This window comes from Somniosus microcephalus, chromosome 21, assembly GCF_052327205.1.
Source record: "Somniosus microcephalus isolate GS21.2 chromosome 21, FLI_Smic_1.0, whole genome shotgun sequence".
Lineage (NCBI taxonomy): Eukaryota > Metazoa > Chordata > Chondrichthyes > Squaliformes > Somniosidae > Somniosus > Somniosus microcephalus.
Genome location: NC_141007.1, coordinates 66360906 through 66382323, shown reverse-complemented (window position 1 = coordinate 66382323; position 21418 = coordinate 66360906). Strand labels below are relative to the sequence as shown.

Below are 21418 nucleotides of genomic sequence, written 5' to 3'. Positions count from 1 at the left end.
ATATTAATTATGATTTTATAATATGCAGTCTTGGTAACCAGCCAGGTTAAGAGGCGCACATTGACAAATAAAATGAATGATGTCAGTATATGATTTTGTGGTATCTTGTACTGTGCATTGGAGGGGAAAGGTCCATCTTCCCATTTTATCAATTTCACACTCAAAGCATAAAAGACCCACAATTTCCATTTGACAACAATGGGCACTCCAGTAACGTATGGATCAAAAGTGTTTTTGTTATTTAAAAAAAAAATTAAATATCAATTATCTTTACATGAAATAAATTATACAAGTTCAATACTGAAAATAAGCTGATTTTAAATATAGCTTCACAATATTGTTTAATTTGTTTGCACAAGAATGCAGATACATGTTGCACTCTTCACAGCTCAGGACTTTTGACGTCAAGCCTCGAGAGTAGGATAGCAAAAAGACAAATGTTGAATTCAGAAAGTTCCAGTAATTTTCTGATGTCCTTAAAAGAAAATCAATCTACTTCAATAAAGCATGCTTTTGTGCGTCATTCACTTGTGCAAAAGTGAATCATTCCTGTTAATTATCAGAAACAGAGAAAAAGATCTTTGTGAACTGTTGAATAAAAAGGACAAAGCAACAAAAATGTCGTAATATTCTGAAAGAAGATGCATAGAAATACGATTTCTTGTAAAACGTCACATCGTCAGCACTGATCACAGCAGCTGTTATCAAAGGATTCAAAAAAATGTTTTCAGGAGATCGGTGTAACAAGTGGAATCTTGAGTTATGGCCAAAACCTAATGGCAAACAGGATTCATAATCTCACTATTCCTGCAACACCTTAACCTTGGTGCAGGCAGCCAAGAACAGCAAGTCCTATACTAGATATTTAAATCTGAACCATCCAAATAGTCAGCAGCAAATGCCCAGCTACACATTGACGTGTTAGCGATTCGGATTATAGGTTCTCTGCTGTAAGGTTAATACCTGACACATCACAGTACTTGCATCATTAAAGCTATTTTACCTGTGGCAGAGAGGAGCAGAGAGAAATCCTGTCCATTCAGGTATTCCATAGCAGTAATCCTTGTGTACCGGGGATTTCCATTGTGGAAATAATCGAGCTTTTCTCCTTTCTCCCAATCCCAAAAACTTCAAAGAAATAACAAAACCAGAATTAAAACGCTGTTGGACGAGCTAGAATAACGTTGGTGTTGAAACGATTTGCTGTAGCTTGAGTTGCTCTTACCATATACTGTCTTTGTCAGCTACCGCTATACAGGGAGTAAAAGGATGAAACTTCACTACAGAAGGTACGCCTGGGTTTCTGTTGATAAAGATCTGGTCATCCAATCTTGTAATACCTAGGTAGGGAGAAAGAACCTGACTAAAATCACATTTAGAAAAAAAACACCATTCTTTTATGAACAGTAGTTATAAAACTAACTAACTAACAGCACAAACTGAACTGTGCCAAGTGCCAGTAGTTGGATCTGCAGGATTCAAGGGATAAATGATCCCGGGAGGGGTGGGGTGAATGTTTAGCTGCTGTTTTTACAAAATCATTAGTGGCCACTGCACATCTTAATTCAACTGGGTACTTTTTCTGCCTAAGGCACTTATAACAAACCAGAATGCAACCATACTATAGTAGGCTATACATGTAACACGCGAACCTTGACACTGCCCCATTAATTCCTCTCTCAGCCTCTCCAGTGCAGCAATTCTGGGAATGAGACTGGTTTATCTTGTTCTCTCCAAGGTAAATGTGAAATGTTTTTCTGATACTTGTTTAAATTTTACCCCCTTCCAGCATGTCCCAGGCCTCCATCCCACCATTTCACCCCCCAGCAGCCTCCTCTTTTGTTGCGCTCTGGTGGGCTCGTTCTCCTGCCATTAGTCACTCGGCCACACTGCTACTTCATGTTTCCCCCTGCCTCACTGCTAAATGTGCGCTGGTGACTCGAGCTCCATTCTATTCTCTGATGCTTCTTTGTGCCCCCGCCTCATCTTTAAAGTGGTGCTGCCTCTCAGCATCGTCCCGTTCAGAGCTGGGGGTGCACCTCGCTCTCATTGGCCAGGTGTGCACACTTCTGTTGATACTGCTCTCCTGCCACTCCACCCCTCCCTCCACCTGTGCTCACTCTCAACGCTGGGCCTGCTCTGGACAATCGTACTGCTGATTTGGGCACCTTACCTGGTAAAGAAAGAACAAAGCGCTCACAGCCAATAAAGCATCACCATATCCTGTAGGAGTCCAACTATTCAGCCCTTTGACTCAAGGAGATGTGGCCTGACTAGGTGTCGAGTGGTGTGGCATGAATGGGGTGGGAGGATTCCGAACTAAACTTCACAGTTAGGTTCCTGTATCACAATCTCAATCTCCACCTCTACCACCAAATTTCTCAGAGAACCAGTCAATAAACTCCTCATCCCAATTCAAAACAATTTCCCCCCTGCCACCTCCTCACCCAATCCTCTTCATTGCTAAAATTTCTATTTAAAAATACTTCCCCAATTCTCTCAATGCTGAAAATGACCGTATAATGGAAATGACACTAATAAATAAATACATCCCTATCCTCGCTTGGAAATCATTTTTTCCACCCGTTGACCTTTCCCAATGATGCAAAAACCTCATCGTCTAATTTACTTTATCGTTCTCTATTCGAAATACTAAAAGATTAATTCACTCACTCAATTATTTTTTTCCATTTTCACCATCTCCTGAATTAATTTACATTGTTCCCCACTTCATTCCGTTTCTAATTGGATTCACTTTTACTCTCTGTAGTTCATGTTCTTCAAAATACAACTCAAAAATTAACCATCAGCTACTATGTAAAGTAATTTATTTTTTTCACCTGAACATACTTTAACTTTACAAATTCCTAGCCAATTGCCTGACACGCTCCTTTTCTACGCCAATTCCCATAAATCAACTTCCTACCATCTACATCCTACTGATCTCCTCCTCTCCGACTAACTGCTTTCCTTCCCATCTCAAACCCTACTATGCTCTACTGCTGCCCTTTTCCTTCCCTCCTCCTCACTTCACCTTTTCCCACTGCCCATGTCTCTACTATAAACGACCCGTACCCAACTTAACTCCACTTCCCCTTCACGCAACGGTTCTGCTTTCCACCACTCACCTTTTCTTCTCTCCATCTCAATCTACTTCCTGTCACTGACTCTTTTCTACTCCCAAGCCTGATCATCTTCCTGTCACCTACTCTATTTTCTCCCTTTCCCTCATACATCCAAGTCTAGTTAATGTAACAACTTTTCCCTCTACCCTACCCTTCCTATAAGCATATCACTTGTTTCTTATCACACAAATCCCCAAGCTTTTAGTAACATCCCAATTTTTATAAAAACAAATCCTGCTACTCACTGTGAGCAATGCCACAGGAGATCTGCGAGTGGTTATGAAAATCTGGGTTTTACTTACACTACACACACAAATGCAAAGTCAAATTTGGAACCAGTGCATGGTGGCAAAATTGAATTTAAGTTATTAGTTATTGTAGTTAAATTGTTAACAATTACAAGAAATCGCAGGTTATTAGATTTTTTAAAAATTCTTCATTCTTGGGATATGGACGTCGCTGGGATTTATTGCCCATCCCTATTTGTCCTGAGGTGGTGGTGTGCCAGTCTCTTGAACTGCTGCAGTCTGTGTGGTGATGGTACTCCCACAATGTTGTTAGGTGGGGAGTTTGCAGCTGAGTGGCCCAGTGATTTGATACAACTGAGGGGCTTGCTAGAGTCAACCACGTTGGTGTGGGACTGGAGTTACATGTAGGCCAGACTGGGTAAGGCTGACAGGTTTTCTTCCCTAAAGGACATTAGTGAACCAATCATGTGTAAATGAGATATCAAGTGCCTTGAAACACCATGCTAGGCATATCATAAAGATAATTAATTAATAAAAATGTAGTAAGATTCACATCCCAATCCTCAACCATTAAGATGCTTTTTCTCACGTCACTGCGGCAGCAGAGGCTTTGATCATTATTTTCATTGACTAACCTAAAACTTAACCCCCAAAAATCCAATATATACTGTTCTATTCCATTGATGTTCAGGTGAAAGATGGTTTTGGTTAATGATGTGGTATTTCTTATCCAATATTATACATCCACATTGAAATCTAAAATAAAAGGTCTCTGCTCAAAGTTGTACAAGTTTGAAATGTTAAACTAATAACCTGCTGGTTGTCTGCCCTATTGCTAAATCTAGCACACAAAGCACCAATATTGGACTTCTGAATTCACTTTGTTTCTTCAGATTACTCTAAACCAAAGCAGGTCAACAACTCTCAATATTTCATGTTTAATTAATAAAAAAAAAATACTTCCCACTGCAATGTACCTTCATTATAAGTGACAATTGGATTAATTAAATCTGGTATGTGGCTCACCTTTCTCTATAATCCGTTCAGCTCGTTTTCTGACTCGCCCGTTACGTAAAAATCTCCATTCTCGCTCCTTCCGGACCTGGCTCTCAACATCGTGCTCCTCTGGAATCTGTATAGAATGGTGGCATAATTAGCATAAAATCAGCATTAAATATGTCAAAAGCTTTGCAGCGACACCAGTCACAGACGGTTAACTACACACTCATTTGTTCCCACAGAATTATGTAAATAGGGCTGTCAAGCAATTAAAAAAATTAACCACGGTTAAAATTTTTATTCTCCGTTAACCTCGGTTTTAATCGTGGCAACACTAACCGGCAGGCCAAGAATACAGGTTAGAGCGTTACTGAATGAAGCAGCAGGCCGACTGGGCTCACGGCTGATGAAGAGGCCTCGGGCTCTATGATGAACGCCACTAAAAGACACTGCTGCACTCACTTGTGCAGAAGAAAAAAGTAACTTGCAATTAAATATAGCGCCTTTCACCCCTCAGGGTTTCCCAAAGCACTATACAACCAATGAAGTACTTTCTTTAAAAAAAAAGTACTTCACGGTTGTAATACGGGGAAACGAAGGACATAATGGCTGCACGTGCAGAATACGACGTCTGCACATGTACAAACTATGACGTCTGCACATATGCAGGGACATGATAATGTTTGCACAGCCACTGGACGTAACAGCCGCACATGCGGCGATGAAGGTTATATCTGCATATGCGCAGAAGCTTATGGTAAGGAATTGCCAGGTGTACTGAAGGCTGCAGGCGGCTCCAACTTCTGCGACTGAAGCGCATTAATCACAAAGATTGAATGCATTCATTGCAGAAATTAACTGCGATTAATTGGCAGCCCTATTAAAAATAGATGGCGTTGTCACTCATTGTTAACAGGTATTAAAACTTGCCGAGCTCCTCATTCAAAAGACATGGTCAAAAAGGGTCGAGACGAAACATTTAGAATTAATATTTGAAGGATGCAAATGGATGAAATAAAAATGGACGAGCATATATGTTATCTTGCCAAAAATAGGCTGAAGAATGAAACCAAATGTTGGAAGTAACATATGTAAGCCTTGGTTACTATTTATTTACAACTTGTAGATTTGAATTTTCCAGTTCTTTTCTCTCTATCCTGAAGGGCTTGACCCCAACTGGGGTTCAGTTTCACAGGCACCGGTTGCCCCCAGTACCTTGCTAAAATTGGTGGTCTTCAGTTGTGAGCCTAAACACGAATGCCTGGATTCTCCTCTACTATCCCACATGAAAGTTGGCAGTACAAGGGTGGTGGAGCAGGGAAGATGCGGCAGGGAGGTCTACCACTAGATCCCACTGTTAAAAATTAAGATTCTCCCTCACCCCCAGCAGGGATCTTGGCCAACCATCCCGCCACATTTAAAATCACAACGGGGGACACCAGGCTATGGAAACCAGCCCATTTCCCTGCCTGCCCACAACTGTGCCATCAATCCCAGAGGAATAGGTAGGTGTACTGAAGGCTGTTGGCAGTTCAGAGATGCTCTTGGTGTAACCCCAGCGATAAACAGCATTGAAAAAAATCGCCAAAAAATTCAATGCGTCAATCGCAGATTGATTAATTGACAGTCCTATTAATAACCAATAAGCATAGTACAGTTCACCACTTGCACGAACATAGTAAATAAAATAGAATGTCTCTCTGGACATAATTAGTAATGAAATACCAACACTGTTCCATACAAAATGAAAAAAATATTTTAAGGTAACTGCAAGTTGACTGTTAATTTTCACAATTATCAGACCAAATATAAAACACACATTTAAATTTAAATGTCAAAAAGTACAAAAATTATACAGGAGGCCTTGAATGCTTTAAAGCAATTTTTGAAAATTGTTAAAATAAACCCCACTGAAAATGCAAAAGGGGGCGATAAGCTACCAATACAGAAAGATCAACGAAAGGTCCACATCTCGAGTGGGATCCTTTACAGTTTTCCAGCACTCATGGGATCAACTATTTGAAAAAACAAGAACATGATGAGAAATATCACGCAGAGGGTGTTCAAATGTGCCTTTTCTGAAATTTGGAGACATAATTGAGAACTAAGGGTCGCGCGTACTGTGATCTGTGAGGTTAAAGAAGGAATGTCTTCCGTTGCTGATTTCTAATGAAACTCCTATAACCTTTCATGAGTTAATTTCCTGATCTAATTAGGTCTTTGGCTCCACAATAGCTAACGCAAGGATTCTGTTCCATACATAAAAACAGGAACATACAACACCTGACCTTACTGCAATATAAAAGTCTTCCACAATATGTTGGTGGTTGTCATCATCCCACCAAGTCAATTTTAATTAGATCCCACAGCACTAATTATTGAGAAAGGGAGTGGATTCAAAAGGTTAACTCGCAGGTTTTTGAGTGTTCCGACAGCCATAGATACTTTGGAAAGTCTATAAAGCAATCATATGGCGAGAAGATTGATATCTTGAAAAGCAAAGGTGGCCAACTGCCTATTCAACTAGCAAAAATAAAGACTTTGACAAGTGGTGTGTGTATTGCAGGGCTCCTCCTCGTCGAATGACATGGCCCTATAAGGGACTTGGTTCCGGTGGGGTGGGGGCGAGAAAGAGAGGGTCAATACCTAGATACAAATGTGTTTCTTTCTCTTCAATAAAAAAGCTATGCAAAGCTCCCCCAATGCCTCAGCTGATTGTGACAATGAGTTGCCGAGTCAAACAGACCATGAACATACCAGGTTTGAACCCCATGTCTGCGCCGAGTTAACTAAATTGCAACCAAGTTGGCAGAAGGGACACAACAAATGCCCTCAAGCACTCTGGAAATCAATCATTAGTCTAAGTTCCTTATCAATATTTAAAGGTCTTTGCTGGAAGTGCATGAGTAGACAACGGGTAAGGGTAGGAATTAGCTCAGCTTCCCTTCCAATAAATTGTCTTACAGATTTTCAAAGAACACCGTGCTAGTGTGAGATAAATTGCCTCTGCTTTGATCCAAAAGGACATTTGTTGTACGGTATCTTTTTTTAAAAAAAAAACAGTCTGATGGTAGCTTAAGTTTTTTATTTCCTAACGAGTGCTTTATATAATTGAACTAAATTCAACACATCATTAGAGGGGACAGAAACTTGCTTGGGAATGGATAACTCATGTACGGTGGCAAGAGTTTTCAATCTAAAGGTCTTAAGAGTATGGTATTCAAATAAAAGTTTGTTTTTGAAGATTATATTGTTTAAAGGTTGCAATCTTGGAGAGTTGAAAACCAGATTTGTAGTTTTCCACCAGACCTATGTAGCTTGCTGCAGTCAGGATCTTTCTGGCCATTTGCTGCATTCTCTCACCACATAGTAAGTGCCGGGAAAGTAAAAGATGAACAGTGCCCCAGATGCATTAAAAAGAAACAATGTGCACTTCACACTTTCAACTAATAGAGAGTCGTGACTTAGCTGTTTGTGTCATAAAAGGGGGGTATTGTAATGCATTACATATTAAAAAGAAATTGCTATTTCAAAGTGTTCAAATAACTGGGAATACAAGTTAAAAAGTTAGGAAGAAATCAGCTGAAACTTTTTCACCCAAAGGGCAATATAGCCTTTTAGAATTCAAGTTACCAGGGAAGGCAACTGAATTGGAAAATGCAAATAGATTCAAAGAGGCAACCGACTGAGTTTTTGCAGAGTGAGAGAGACATATATTGGGAAGGTGTGTAGAATCGGTTAAAAATCAATTTGCCTGTTGGACTTGATGTTCTTTCTTGCTTCTAAAAATTCTTCTGTTCTGCAACATGTGCAGTCACCTAATGGCAATGGAGGGGGGAAAAAGTGGGATCAATGCCAGAGATTTTGATTCTCTCTTTACTGCTTGAGCATCACTCCTGTGGTTTGCATCATCAGAAGCCCTCAGGCTGTAGCTTCACTACAGACACTGGTCTCACGCCAGTATAAGTAGATACAACATTAATTCAGCAAGATGCTGGAATTGTGAACAAAGCGTTTCTTGTTTGTGAAATTTATTGAAGGGGCAGATGCTTAAAGTTGGAATGGGGTAATATAGTTTCTAAAAAGTCCAACAAGAAGAACCTACTTACCAACTCTGACAACTGTCTAATATTTGAAGTATTGAGATGGTAAGTCAGTACTGACAGACAAGAGTTTCTAGTGCATCATCTTCAAAAGGAAGTGCTTAATCAATGAAAATTGGTGAGATTTTGGTGTTTTGTAACCGCTAAGTTAGTGATGAAAGATTTGGATGCATGGATAGAAAGTAGTACGTGGAAATAAAGTAGTACATGACTGTGTTTCTCATAACATAGGTAATTATAAATCTAAATGGTGTTTAAATTCATAGCTATGCAACTGCTGGCAAAGGGTGCACTCTCTCCTGGTGTATTTCAGGCAGTACGAGTTGAAACATTTCACTTGACTTATGCAATGCCCAAAGCGGTTCCAGTTCTGTGATTTAACATCCCGCTTCATGAATATTTTACAACAGTCACATAAATTTGCAGCCATGGCAGCACTGCAGTGATACCCTCCCTGTTTCCTGGATGCTCCACAGACCAGTTATTAAAATACCATCTGTAATAATTTACAATGGTTATAATTTATCGGTCCTACCTGGATTCAAACCATGGGGTTTTTTATTCCAATAGATTAAAATGATTTTTTCTCTCCTATCCACAGTTTTTCTCAGATATTTTAATGATATCAAATTTTATAACTCGCTGCATCCCCAAACAAACTCTCAAAGGTCTATGTTAACATCTCTGTTATGTCAGCTTATTCAAAGATTATGTTAATGAAGGAAAGTTTTTTTTATATAAAAGCCCTTTATACTACTGTACTCTCCAGGATAAAATTCTCCCAGGTTTCACAGCACTTGTAGAAAAGATGAATGTGTATACTTAAACAGCAGCTGGAAAAATATCTAGTTACTGAAGCATACAAGAAAAACGGCTTTCAGTGAATTGTGATACAGAAGTAGCTTTTCTGCACTCAATCTACACTCCAGTTGTGGATTCCATTACTCACATGTTGGTACTAAGACACAAATTCACACTGTGATACCTAAAACAGTGAATTCACAATCTCACACAGTCAGTCAGTGTGGCGCTGCACAGGAAGGAAGGGGATGAAACTTAAAAACTGAAGGAGTTAGCAGATGGGGTGGCACAAGGGTTAGTATAGTCCCTTTTCAAATCCAAGACCTGCATTTTAATCCACCTTAAATCAATGAGATGAAAATGTCCCGTTAGGCGGTTATAAGTCAGGGTACCCCGTTCCCAGAGTGCAGGTCCACAAGAAGAAACTGTACAATTCAGCATCATTTTCATCTAAATTGGAATTCTACTGAGGGGCTAGGATGGTTGTTGTACTTTTTTCAATTCCATCAATATTGCACTAATCTGAGTTTGAGAGTATGAGACGTCGCCTCAGCAGAACAGAAAGAGCGTTTTACTTTGCATCTGGCCATACTAGCAGTGCGAGATTTGAACACTGGGTGTCAAAGGTGTAAAAGTACTCCATTCCTGAGCAATGGCATCCTCCAGCATGATGATTACAATATTTTTTTTTGATGTGTAATGATCAACCCAAAGCTATCGCTTACATATCCTAACAGACTAAGACAGACACAGAGGCGAGCTTAGGAATGTATCACTTCTCCACCCTTCCAGGGAACAAGACAGGGTGTTAAAAGAACCTTAGAAGACATAAAATAAATGGGAGAAATAGTTTTAAAAAAAAGCTTTGATTTTTTTTCTTCGCAAGTCAACATTAAAAATCCAAAGGGCTATGGTATTGACAAGTAGAGCAAGTCTTTTGGATATATATTTAAATTGCAGAATATTTTCATATTAATATTTGAAAGAAACCAGGAACTAACATGAAACAAGAGAAAACAGTCCAACAGAAAAAGCTCACTGTTGGGTCACTTCTGCTGGAACACAGATTTGCAACCATAGAAATAGGAATCGATTTACTCGTCTCAGCTGCTAATGGTCACATTAAATAGCCATTACTTGTCAAGAGTTACACCACAATGATAAAAGCGGATGGGCTGAGTGTCCAGACAAGAGCCGTTCCGTAGTAAATTATAAATGAAGTGCCAAGACATTTATAGAATACTGCAGTTCTAGGAAAAGATCCTCAAAGTATACGGACTTCCCTCTTACAGTATTCCACCTTTAATCACGCAGCTGGACTCGTGCAACCCACTGTAGCTTCAGTGTTGGCGTGGGTTCAGCTGGAGTGAATGCGCAAGACGCTGAAATCAGCACTTGTGGTACATTACTGTAACTGAGGCATCGTGTCACTGCAGCTCCACAGGCAGACTAGCTCGCTCAATGTCATGATTTTCGAATTGCAGTTTTGTCAGTAAGCTAGGAGACCTACAGGGCTGAAATCTTGCAGGGTTTGGCCACCTCATGTTTCTGTAAACTTGCAGCAGTATTCAATATTCCTCCAATTACTTGTTCTTCAAAACTGCAGTTATTTTTCCTATCAACCTAAATATGACAATCAATTTGTAACAATACCACCTTTGTTACAACCTGCTCGCTATTCTGAATGTTCACAGCTTCGCAGTGTTACTTTGGATGGAAGGCAGGGAAAACGTCAATAATTAAAAAATTCTGGTTTCTTACATTAGGAACACATTCAGTCCAGCAGAACAGAGATGTTGAACAACGGCATTTTTTAAAAATACCTTTACATCTATAATTTAGGGTCAATTTGCAACATTGTGTAGTACCTTCTTTTTCCAGCCTGTGGAAATAGACACAACAGTGTAGCTGAAGAAATAGAAAACAATAGCACCGGACTTAAGCACATAAACTAAGCTGATACCCTAGTGTACCCCTGCTGCATTGCTGAAGGTGTTAGTTCACAGATGGGATGTTAAATTGCAGTCCTGTTCAGATGAGGGTTGTAGACCCCACGGTACTACTCAAAGAAAAGCAGAGCTCTCATCAACATTCCTCCCTCAATTGGGAGGAACTTAAAACAATCTCTATCACTAGAGAAAAAGTACTAGGCAAACTAATGGGACTAAAGGCCGACAAGTCCCCATGACCTGATGGCCTGCATCCTAGGGTCTTAAAAGAAGTGGCTGCAGAGATAGTGGGTGCGTTGGTTGTAATCTACTAAAATTTCCTGGATTCTGGAGAGGTCCCAGCGGATTGGAAAACCGCAAATGTAACGCCACTATTCAAGAAAGGAGGGAGGCAGAAAGCAGGAAACTATAGGCCAGTTAGCCTAACATCTGTCATTGGGAAAATGCTGGAATCCATTATTAAGGAGGTAATAGCAGGACATTTAGAAAAACATAATACAATCAAGCAGAGTCAACATGGTTTTATGAAAGGGAAATCGTGTTTGACAAATTTGCTAGAGTTCTTTGAGGATGTAACAAACAGGGTGGATAAAGAGGAACCAGTAGATGTAGTGTATTTGGATTTCCAGAAGGCATTCAATAAGGTGCCACATAAAAGGTTACTGCACAAGAGCTCATGGTGTTGGGGATAATATTTTGGCATGGATAGGGGATTGGCTAACTAACAGAAAGCAGAGGGTCAGGATAAATGGGTCATTTTCCGGTTGGCAACCAGTAACTAGTGGGGTGCCACAGGGATCAGTGCTGGGGCCTCAACTATTTACAATCTATATTAATGATTTGGATGAAGGGACTGTGGTAAACCACTGTCGTTCACTATTGTTGTTGTTGTCGTTCACTCTTGTTTCACTGTTATACCTGACTATGCCTCAGCTGACTCCGCCCTTGGCTACCTGGTATAAGGACGGCTGCACGGCAGCTCTCTGCCATTCGGTCGTCCACTAGAGGCATAGTCCTGATCTGTTTGTAGTTGCATTCAGTAGTTAATAAAAGCCTGTTGTTCTGAACTCTACTCGGCCTTTTATTAGAATCGATAGCGCATCAATTTTATTAACTACTGAATGAAAAAAAAAAAATAACGATGCTGCAGATACTTAAGATCAAGTGCCTGAAACTCGACCCGCAAGAACCGGACTCGCCTGCTAAGTTCTCACACTGGTTGAACTGTTTTGAGTCTTTTCTGGCTGCATCCGGCGAGACCGTCGCCACCGACGCCGACAAGCTCAGGGTGCTGAATTCGAAAGTAAACCACCGAGCTTTTGCCCTTATCCGGGACGCTACGAGCTACCAGGGGGCTACCGACATTTTAAAGGAATATGCACGCCCGGTCAACTATGTTTACGCAAGACATCTCCTGGGGTCCCGCAAACAACAGCCCGGGGAACCCACAGAAGCATACATACGGGCGCTGAAGGAACTCGGCCGAGCCTGCGAATGCAAGCAAGTATCAGCCACGGAACATACGGAGGAGCTCATCCGGGACGCCCTCGTTGCGGGCCTCAGGTCCACTCACACACGGCAGCGACTGCTGGAAAGTAGCGAGCTCGACCTGAAGAAGGCGATTTCACTCACCCTTTCGTTGGACGTGAACATGGAGGCCTACTCCCCGGACCGCGCGGCCGCCTCGTGGATGTCGCGGCCGCCCCAGGCCCCGGCCCCAACTGCTGCAGCGATGTCCCGCCCGAGCCAGAAATGTTATTTCTGTGGCCAAACCAAACACCCCAGGGCGCGCTGCCCGGCGAAAAACGCTGTCTGCTCTGCCTGCGGTAAGAAGGGACACTACGCTGGCGTCTGCAGAAGTCAGAAGACCCTTACCTTCAGCAGCGCCGCTTGCGATTCGTGGGAGCGGCCATCTTGCCTTCCTCCAGCCTCATGGGGATCGGGATCGTCATGGGCGCCGCCATTTTGCCAACGGGCCCCCGACTCACCCACCGCCTCACCGGGGTTTTACAGCGATGCTCCCGACTCCACAGCGGCCTCCATTACGCTGGATCAATCCAGACCCCATCAGCTAGCCAGGTCCACGATGGACATCCAGGTAAATGGCCGCGCCAGAACTTGCCTTTTTGATTCCGGGAGCACGGAGAGCTTCATACACCCTGATACGGTACGGCATTATTCCCTCTCGGTCCTGCCAGCGCGCCATTGTATCTCCATGGCCTCAGAATCTCACTCAGCAGGCGTCGGCGGCTACTGCGTAGTGACCCTTTCGGTGAGGGGCTCCGTTTATAAAAATGTAAAGCTCTTCGTCCTGCCACATCTCTGCGCTGCCATTCTGCTGGGGTTGGACTTTCATTGTCACTTTAAGAGTGTCACCTTGATATACGGTGGACCTTTTCCCCCACTCACTGTCTGCAACCAGCAGTTTTTAAATTGCCCACCACGCCCCACCTGTAGTCTCTCCACCCTCAAAATCACCCCCCCCCCCCCGTTCGCTAACCTCACCCGCGACTGCAAGCCTATCGCCACAAAGAGCAGGCGATACAGCACCGGGGACAGGTCCTTTATAAGATCTGAGGTGACGCGGCTCCTGAAGGAGGGGATTATTGAGGGTAGTACCAGCCCCTGGCGAGCTCAGGTGGTAGTCGTTAAGACCGGCAACAAGCAGCGCCTGGTCATCGACTACAGCCAGACAATCAACAAGTACACCCAGTTGGACGCATACCCTCTCCCCAGCATAGCCGACATGGTTAATAAGATAGCGCAACATCGCGTTTTCTCGACCATTGACTTCAAGGCAGCATACCACCAAATCCCTATCCGCCCTGAGGACCGCCAGTACACAGCTTTCGAGGCAAACGGCCGTCTTTTTCACTTCCGCAGGGTTCCTTTCGGCGTCACCAACGGTGTCTCCGTCTTCCAGAGGGAGATGGACCGGATGGTCGACGAGAATGCGTTACAGGCCACGTTTCCCTACCTGGACAACGTGACCATCTGCGGCCATGACCTGCAGGACCATGACGCCAACCTTGATAAGTTAATTCGCACGGCCCAACTCCTAAACCTCACGTACAACAAGGAAAAGTGCATATTCCGCACAACCCGCCTCGCTATCCTTGGCTGCGTGGTGGAACACGGAGTCATCGGCCCTGACCCTGACCGGATGCGCCCCCTGATGGAACTTCCCCTGCCCCACTGTCTCAAGGCCCTCAAAAGGTGCCTGGGCTTCTTTTCCTATTACGCCCAGTGGGTCCCTCATTATGCGGACAAAGCCCGTCCACTTATCAAGTCCACTTCCTTTCCCCTGACGGCGGAGGCCCGCTCAGCCTTTCACCGTATAAAAGATGACATTGCCAAGGCCACCATGCACTCGGTGGACGAGTCCATCCTCTTCCAGGTGGAGAGCGATGCATCCGACTTTGCCCTGGCCGCTACCCTTAACCAGACGGGAAGACCCGTGGCCTTCTTTTCACGAACCCTCCAGGGCTCCGAACTCAGACACTCCTCTGTGGAAAAGGAGGCCCAGGCCATCGTGGAGGCGGTGCGCCACTACCTGGCTGGAAAACGATTTACCCTGCTTACTGACCAGCGTTCAGTTGCTTTTATGTTCAATAATAAGCAGAGGGGCAAAATCAAAAATGACAAGATTTTGAGGTGGAGAATTGAACTTTCCACCTACAATTACGACATCTTGTACCGGCCCGGGAAACTCAACGAACCCGCAGATGCTCTATCGCGAGGCACATGCGCCAACGCGCAGATCGATAGACTACGGGGCCTCCACAACGACCTCTGCCACCCGGGGGTCACCAGGTTCTTCCACTTCATCAAGGCCCGCAACCTGCCTTACTCCATCGAGGAGGTCAGGACCATGACCAGGAGCTGCCCAGTCTGTGCAGAGTGCAAGCCGCGCTTCTATATGCCTGACAGAGCAAACCTGATCAAGGCCACCCGCCCCTTTGAGCGCCTGAGTGTCGACTTTAAAGGGCCCCTCCCCTCCTCTGACTATAATGTGTACTTCCTCAACATAGTTGATGAGTACTCCCGTTTCCCTTTCGCCATCCCCTGCCCAGACATGACCACCGCTACGGTCATTAAATGCCTGCACATCCTCTTTGCTTTGTTCGGTTTTCCCAGCTATATTCATAGCGACCGGGGCTCATCCTTCATGAGCGACGAACTCCGTCAGTACCTGCTCATGAGAGGTATTGCCTCAAGCCGGACCACCAGCTACAACCCCCGGGGGAACGGACAGGTTGAAAGAGAGAACGCGACGGTCTGGAAGGCGGCCCTCCTAGCCTTAAAATCTAGGGGCCTTCCGACCTCCCGTTGGCAGGATGTCCTACCTGATGCGCTCCACTCCATCCGGACACTGCTGTGTACTGCCACCAACGCCACCCCCCATGAGCGAATGTTCGTTTTTCCCCGGAGGTCCACATCCGGTACCTCACTACCACACTGGCTGACGTCCCCAGGGCCCGTCCTGCTGAGGAAGCATGTAAGGTCCCACAAAACGGCTCCCCTGGTAGAGAAGGTTCACCTCCTCCATGCCAACCCCCAGTACGCCTACGTGGCATACTCGGACGGGCGGGAGGATACAGTCTCCATTAGAGATCTGGCACCCTCGGGGTCCACTGACCCGTCGCCATTGCCCTCCACCACGACCCCCTTCGACACGGCCCAAAATCCAGTAGACCCAATTCTCACCCCTGTCCATTCCACCCCAGTAGACGGCATGCCGCGACCCCAGGACCCGCCGGAGTCCACTCGCCCACCCAACACCAAAGGGGACGATACGCCGGTGCCCGATCCCGTTCAAGACGCGTCGTTGGAAGCTGTACCATCTCAACCGTCGCCACGAAGATCTCGACGGCAAACGAGGCCGCCCGACAGACTCACCTACTCGAACTTTTGATACGCTTCACCCCGCCGGACTTAATTTTAAACGAGGGGTGAATGTGGTAAACCACTGTCGTTCACTGTGTTCACTATTGTTGTTGTTGTCGTTCACTCTTGTTTCACTGTTATACCTGACTATGCCTCAGCTGACTCCGCCCTTGGCTACCTGGTATAAGGACGGCTGCACAGCAGCGCTCTGCCATTCGGTCGTCCACTAGAGGCATAGTCCTGATCTGTTTGTAGTTGCATTCAGTAGTTAATAAAAGCCTGTTGTTCTGAACTCTACTCGGCCTTTTATTAGAATCGATAGCGCATCAGGGACCGAGTGTACTGTAGCCAAATTTGCTGATGATACAAAGATCGGTGGGTTCGCAAGTTGTGAGGAGGACACAAAGAGCCTGCAAAGGGATATAGATAGGTTAAGTGAGCGGGCAAAAATTTGGCAGATGGAGTATAATGTGGGAAAATGTGAAGTTATCCACTTTGGAAGGAAGAATGAAAAAGCAAATTATTATTTAAATGGAGTGAGACTACAAAATGCTGCGGTACAGAGGGACCTGGGGGTCCTGGTTCATGAAACACAAAAAGTTAGCATGCAAGTAATTAGGGAGGCTAATGGAATGTTGGCCTTTATTACAAGGGGTATGGAGTATAAAAGTAGGGAAGTTTTGATGCAACTTTACAGGGCGCTGGTGAGACCGCACCTGGAGTACTGCGTACAGTTTTGGTCTCCATATTTAAGGAAGGATATACTTGCATTGGAGGCAGTGCAGAGAAGGTTCACTAGGTTGATTCCTGGGATGAAGGGGTTGACGTATGACGAAAGGTTGAGCAGGTTGGGCCTATGCTCATTGGAGTTTAGAAGAATGAGAGGTGATCTTATTGAAACATAAAGATTCTGAGGGGATTGACAGGGTGGATGCTGAGAGGATGTTTCCCCGAGTGGGGGTATTTAGAACGAGGGGGCATAGTTTCAGAATAAGGGGTCGCCCATTTAAGACGGATATGAGGAGGAATTTCTTCTCTCAGAGGGTCGTGAATCTTTGGAATTCTCTGCCCCAGAGAGCTGTGGAGGCGGAGTCATTGAATATATTCAAGGCGGAGATTGATAGACATTTGAACTACAAGGGAGTCAAGGGGTATGGGGAGAGAGCTGGAAAGTGGAGTTGAGGCCAAGATTAGATCAGCCATGATCTTACTGAATGGCGGAGCAGGCTCGAGGGGTCGATTGGCCTACTCCTGCTCCTATTTATGTTCAACAAATACCCCCAAAAAACTGATTAACTTGTCATTCAGCTCACTGGTGTTTATGGAACATTGTTCTTGAAGAACAGTTGCTATGTTTGCTCAAATAACACAACTCCAAAATGTAAGTGCTCTGGAATGCTCTGATAATATGATAAGGCACAATGGCCCGGATTTTGTGGTCAGCGGTGAAGGAACGGCACTCGCTGTTCACCTCACTGACAGCTGACCACAAGGTTTTTGTGGGCTTTGCAGTGGAGACTTGCTCTAATCTGGCGTCTGATCCAGCATGGCGTCCCCTACAGGGCATCTGCGATCAGAGCAAGAAACAACAAGGCTCTTCAACCAATCAGACTGAAGAATCATCACAGACACGCAGAGTCTAAACCAGGAAGTATAAAGCAAGACGTATAAATCATGTACAGAAAGTCAAATACAGGAAACTTTGTGATATCCGGCACTGACGTGTTGCCGATCTATCAAAACTGCCGGACATACAAAGTTAATGTTGAAGCACACGGAGGTTTTCATCTCCGTATCTGACAACAAACGCTGTTGCTTAGCAACAGCTTCTAAAGAGTCGGCTGCAGCTGCAAGCCTCTCTAGCTGAAGCTGTTGCTATAGCTACAGACCTTGCAGTGCCTGACTGGGGGAAAAAAAAGAACGAGAACTAAAAAAACTTAGAGAAAACGGCTCCTGATTTTTGCCGTTAGATCGAGTATTCCGGAGATACAACCTCCGGATAAACCAAAGTTTCCTGTAAAGATTTGGAAAGGAAGATGGGATTGAGAGGGAGAGATAAGAGACAGACAGGAAAAAGTAAAAAAATAACAATTTATAAATCTCCAACACTAATTAACTTCTGAAAGAATGAGACACCAAAATTTGTAAAATTAAATTTTCAGGGCCACAGAGGTTGTTTGGCAGTAATTATATCTCATCATGCAGTTAAAAATTCACTTACTCCTGAATGCCCAGCCCTAACTTTTTCTGGTGTCTTTAGTGGGGAACTAGTGGGCAAGTACCCAAGGTCACGCCATTGCAGTGATTTCAATGCTGAGTCTATTGGTAAGGACTGCAACAGCACACCCTGTGGAAGAGCAGGGTATCTGACTGAAATGTCCGGATTTCAGTGTTTAACTGCGCATGCGCGGATGCCAGAAGTTGCTGCCCGATTTACTCCATTATAACGATGAGCGCCGTTAGCCTCACCATTATTATAAATGCAAAACCTGGGCTAATATAAATGCAAGATTTCCCCCCCCCCCAGTAAGGTAAACAGAGCAGTTCCAGGGCATACACAATATAGAAACATAGAAGATAGGAGCAGGAGTAGGCCATTTGGCCCTTCGAGCCTGCTCCGCCATTCAATGTGATCATGGCTGATCATCCAAATTCAGTACCCTGTCCCTGCCTTTTCCCCATATCCCTTTAGCCTCAAGAAATATATCCAACTCTTTCTTGAATATATTTAATGAACTGGCCTCCACCGCCCTCTGTGGCAGAGAATTCCACAGGTTCACCACTCTCTGGGTGAAGAAATTCCTCCTCATTTCAGTCCTAAATGGCTTACCCCTTTTCCTTAGACTATGACCCCTGGTTCTGGACTCCCCGGCCATCAGAAACGTCCTTCCTGCATCTAGTCTGTCCAGGCCTGACAGAATTTTATAGGTTTCGATGAGATCCCCTCTCAATCTTCTAAACTCCAGTGAGTATAAGCCCAATCGACACAATCTCTCCTCATACGTCATTCCTGCCATCCTAGGTATCAGCCTGGTGAATTTTCGCTGCACTCCCTCCATGGCAAGAACGTCCTTCCTCAAGTAAGGTGACCAAAACTGCACACAATACTCAAGGTGCGGTCTCACCAAGGCCCTGTACAACTGTAGCAAGACATCCTTGTTCCTGTACTCGAACCCTCTTGCTACGAAGGCCAATATACCATTTGCCTTCTTAACCGCCTGCTGCACCTGCATGCTTACCTTCAGCGACTGGTGCACAAGGACACCCAGGTCTCTTTGCACTTCCCCTTCTCCCAATCTATTGCCATTCAAATAATAATCTGCCTTCCTGTTTTTGCCACCAAAGTGGATAACCTCACATTTATCCACATTATAGTGCATTTGCCATGTTTCTGCCCAATCACCCAACCTGTCCAAATCGTACTGGAGTTTCCCGACATCCTCCTCACAGCTTACCCTCCCACCCAGCTTTGTGTCATCTGCAAATTTGGAGATATTACATCCAATTCCCTCGTCCAGATCATTAATATATATTGTGAACAGCTGGGGTCCTAGGACCGATCCTTGCGGTACCCCACTAGTCACTGCCTGCCACTCGGAAAACGACCCGTTTATTCCAACTCTTTGCTTTCTGTCCGCCAACCAGTTCTTTATCCAAGTCAATACCTTGCCCCCAATCCCATGTGCCTTAATTTTGCACGCTAATCTCTTATGTGGGACCTTATCGAAAGCCTTCTGAAAGTCCAAATACACCACATCCACTGGTTCTCCCTTATCTATTTTACCAGTTACATCCTCAAAAAATTCCAGTAGATTAGTCAAGCATGATTTACCTTTTGTAAATCCTGTTGTGTCCGTGTGTTAATGGAGACACGGAATGCAGGAGTTGATTTACAGGTGTTTACTGGACAAAGTCTGGAGGTGAACTAACAGATACAAGACACTATACAGGCTTATATAGCCCGAGTGGCCATTACCGGCATTACAGTACACAGGCACATACACCACAATTCCTCCTCTTTTAGACAACCAGTACATAACATTTTAAGTAATTGTTATTAAACATGTTTATAAGAACAATAATCTACATATTGCTGCAGTTAATCAATTATAAGTCAGTCTCTCTGGAGGCTTCCTGACTCGGTCCGGATAACGCCTCGGTGGTGTAGTAGTTTTCGGTGGTGTAGTAGGTTCTTTTGGCAAGGTCGATTCGGCTGGAATGCCAGTGTCAGGTTCATCAGGATCTAGCATCACCGGATCGGAGGTAGATACTATGGGTATCTCTGCTTCATCATCAGGTGTATAGAGTTGTGGTGTAGGTTGTCCCTTTTCGGAGGACTCTATGATCTGGTCAGCATGGCGCCTTATTATGCTTTCTCCAATGTCCACGGTATACATCAGCGGTCCTAGTCGTGTGCAAATAGTTCCAGGCTGCCATTTCTCGGTACGGTAGCCCTGGGCCAAAACTTGTTGACCTATCTGGAAGGTTCTAGTTGGCCTTTCATTCATGCCTTGAAATTGCCGGTTCTCTACGTCCCTTCTGATGTTTGGCTTGATCAAATCCAGCCGGCATCTTAGTCTTCTATTGAAAAACATCATGGCGGGAGTCTGGTTTGTAACCATATGTGTTGAATTCCTGTATGCAAACAAGAAGTTATCTACCTTATGCTGTAGATTTATGTCTTCATTACCCATGGCCTTTATGGCCTTCTTGAAGGTCTGGACAAACCTTTCAGCCAATCCATTGGTGGCGGGATGGTATGGGGCGGACGTATAGTGCTTAACCCCATTGTTTTTTTGTTTTTTTTTTAAGAACTTCCTGAATTCTTCGGACACAAATTGTGGTCCATTATCAGAACAGATCTGTTCAGGCAGCCCATTCCTGGCAAATATGGTCCTTAATACTGTGATGGTTTTTTCCGTGGTGGTGGAGGACATCTTTATTACCTCCGGCCACTTGGAGTGTGCATCAACCGCGATTAAGAACATTGAGTCCATAAATGGACCAGCAAAGTCGATATGTACCCTTTGCCATGGATGTAGAGGGGCTTGTGGTGGCGCGTTTTGGACCTTCTGGCATCCTAGACAGCCCTTGGTCATTTCTTCGATGTCTCCATCGATACCTGGCCACCACACAAACGCTCTGGCTAGGTTCTTCATTTTCACTCCACCCAGATGCCCCTCGTGAAGCTCCTTTAGCACTTTATCCTGGAGTTTGGGTGGAATCACCACTCTGGATCCACACATCAAGGTTCCTCGGCACACTGACAGCTGTTCCCTTCTTTGCGAGAATGCTGGCAACAGTGG

The 21418-nt window shown here is 44.4% G+C and overlaps 1 protein-coding gene across 3 annotated transcripts in view; it reads right to left on the bottom strand.

Moving 5' to 3' along the window:
- Positions 1-21418, bottom strand: part of rptor (regulatory associated protein of MTOR, complex 1) — a 432389-nt gene that overhangs the window by 55214 nt on the left and 355757 nt on the right. For all 3 annotated transcript variants that reach the window (XM_085963808.1, XM_085963809.1, XM_085963810.1), the window contains 3 exons: positions 4400-4505; positions 1226-1340; positions 1004-1128 (listed from right to left, as the gene is read on the bottom strand). In XM_085963808.1, coding sequence (XP_085819934.1) covers positions 1004-1128; positions 1226-1340; positions 4400-4505 — 346 coding nt within the window. The remainder of the gene's footprint in view (positions 1-1003; positions 1129-1225; positions 1341-4399; positions 4506-21418) is intronic.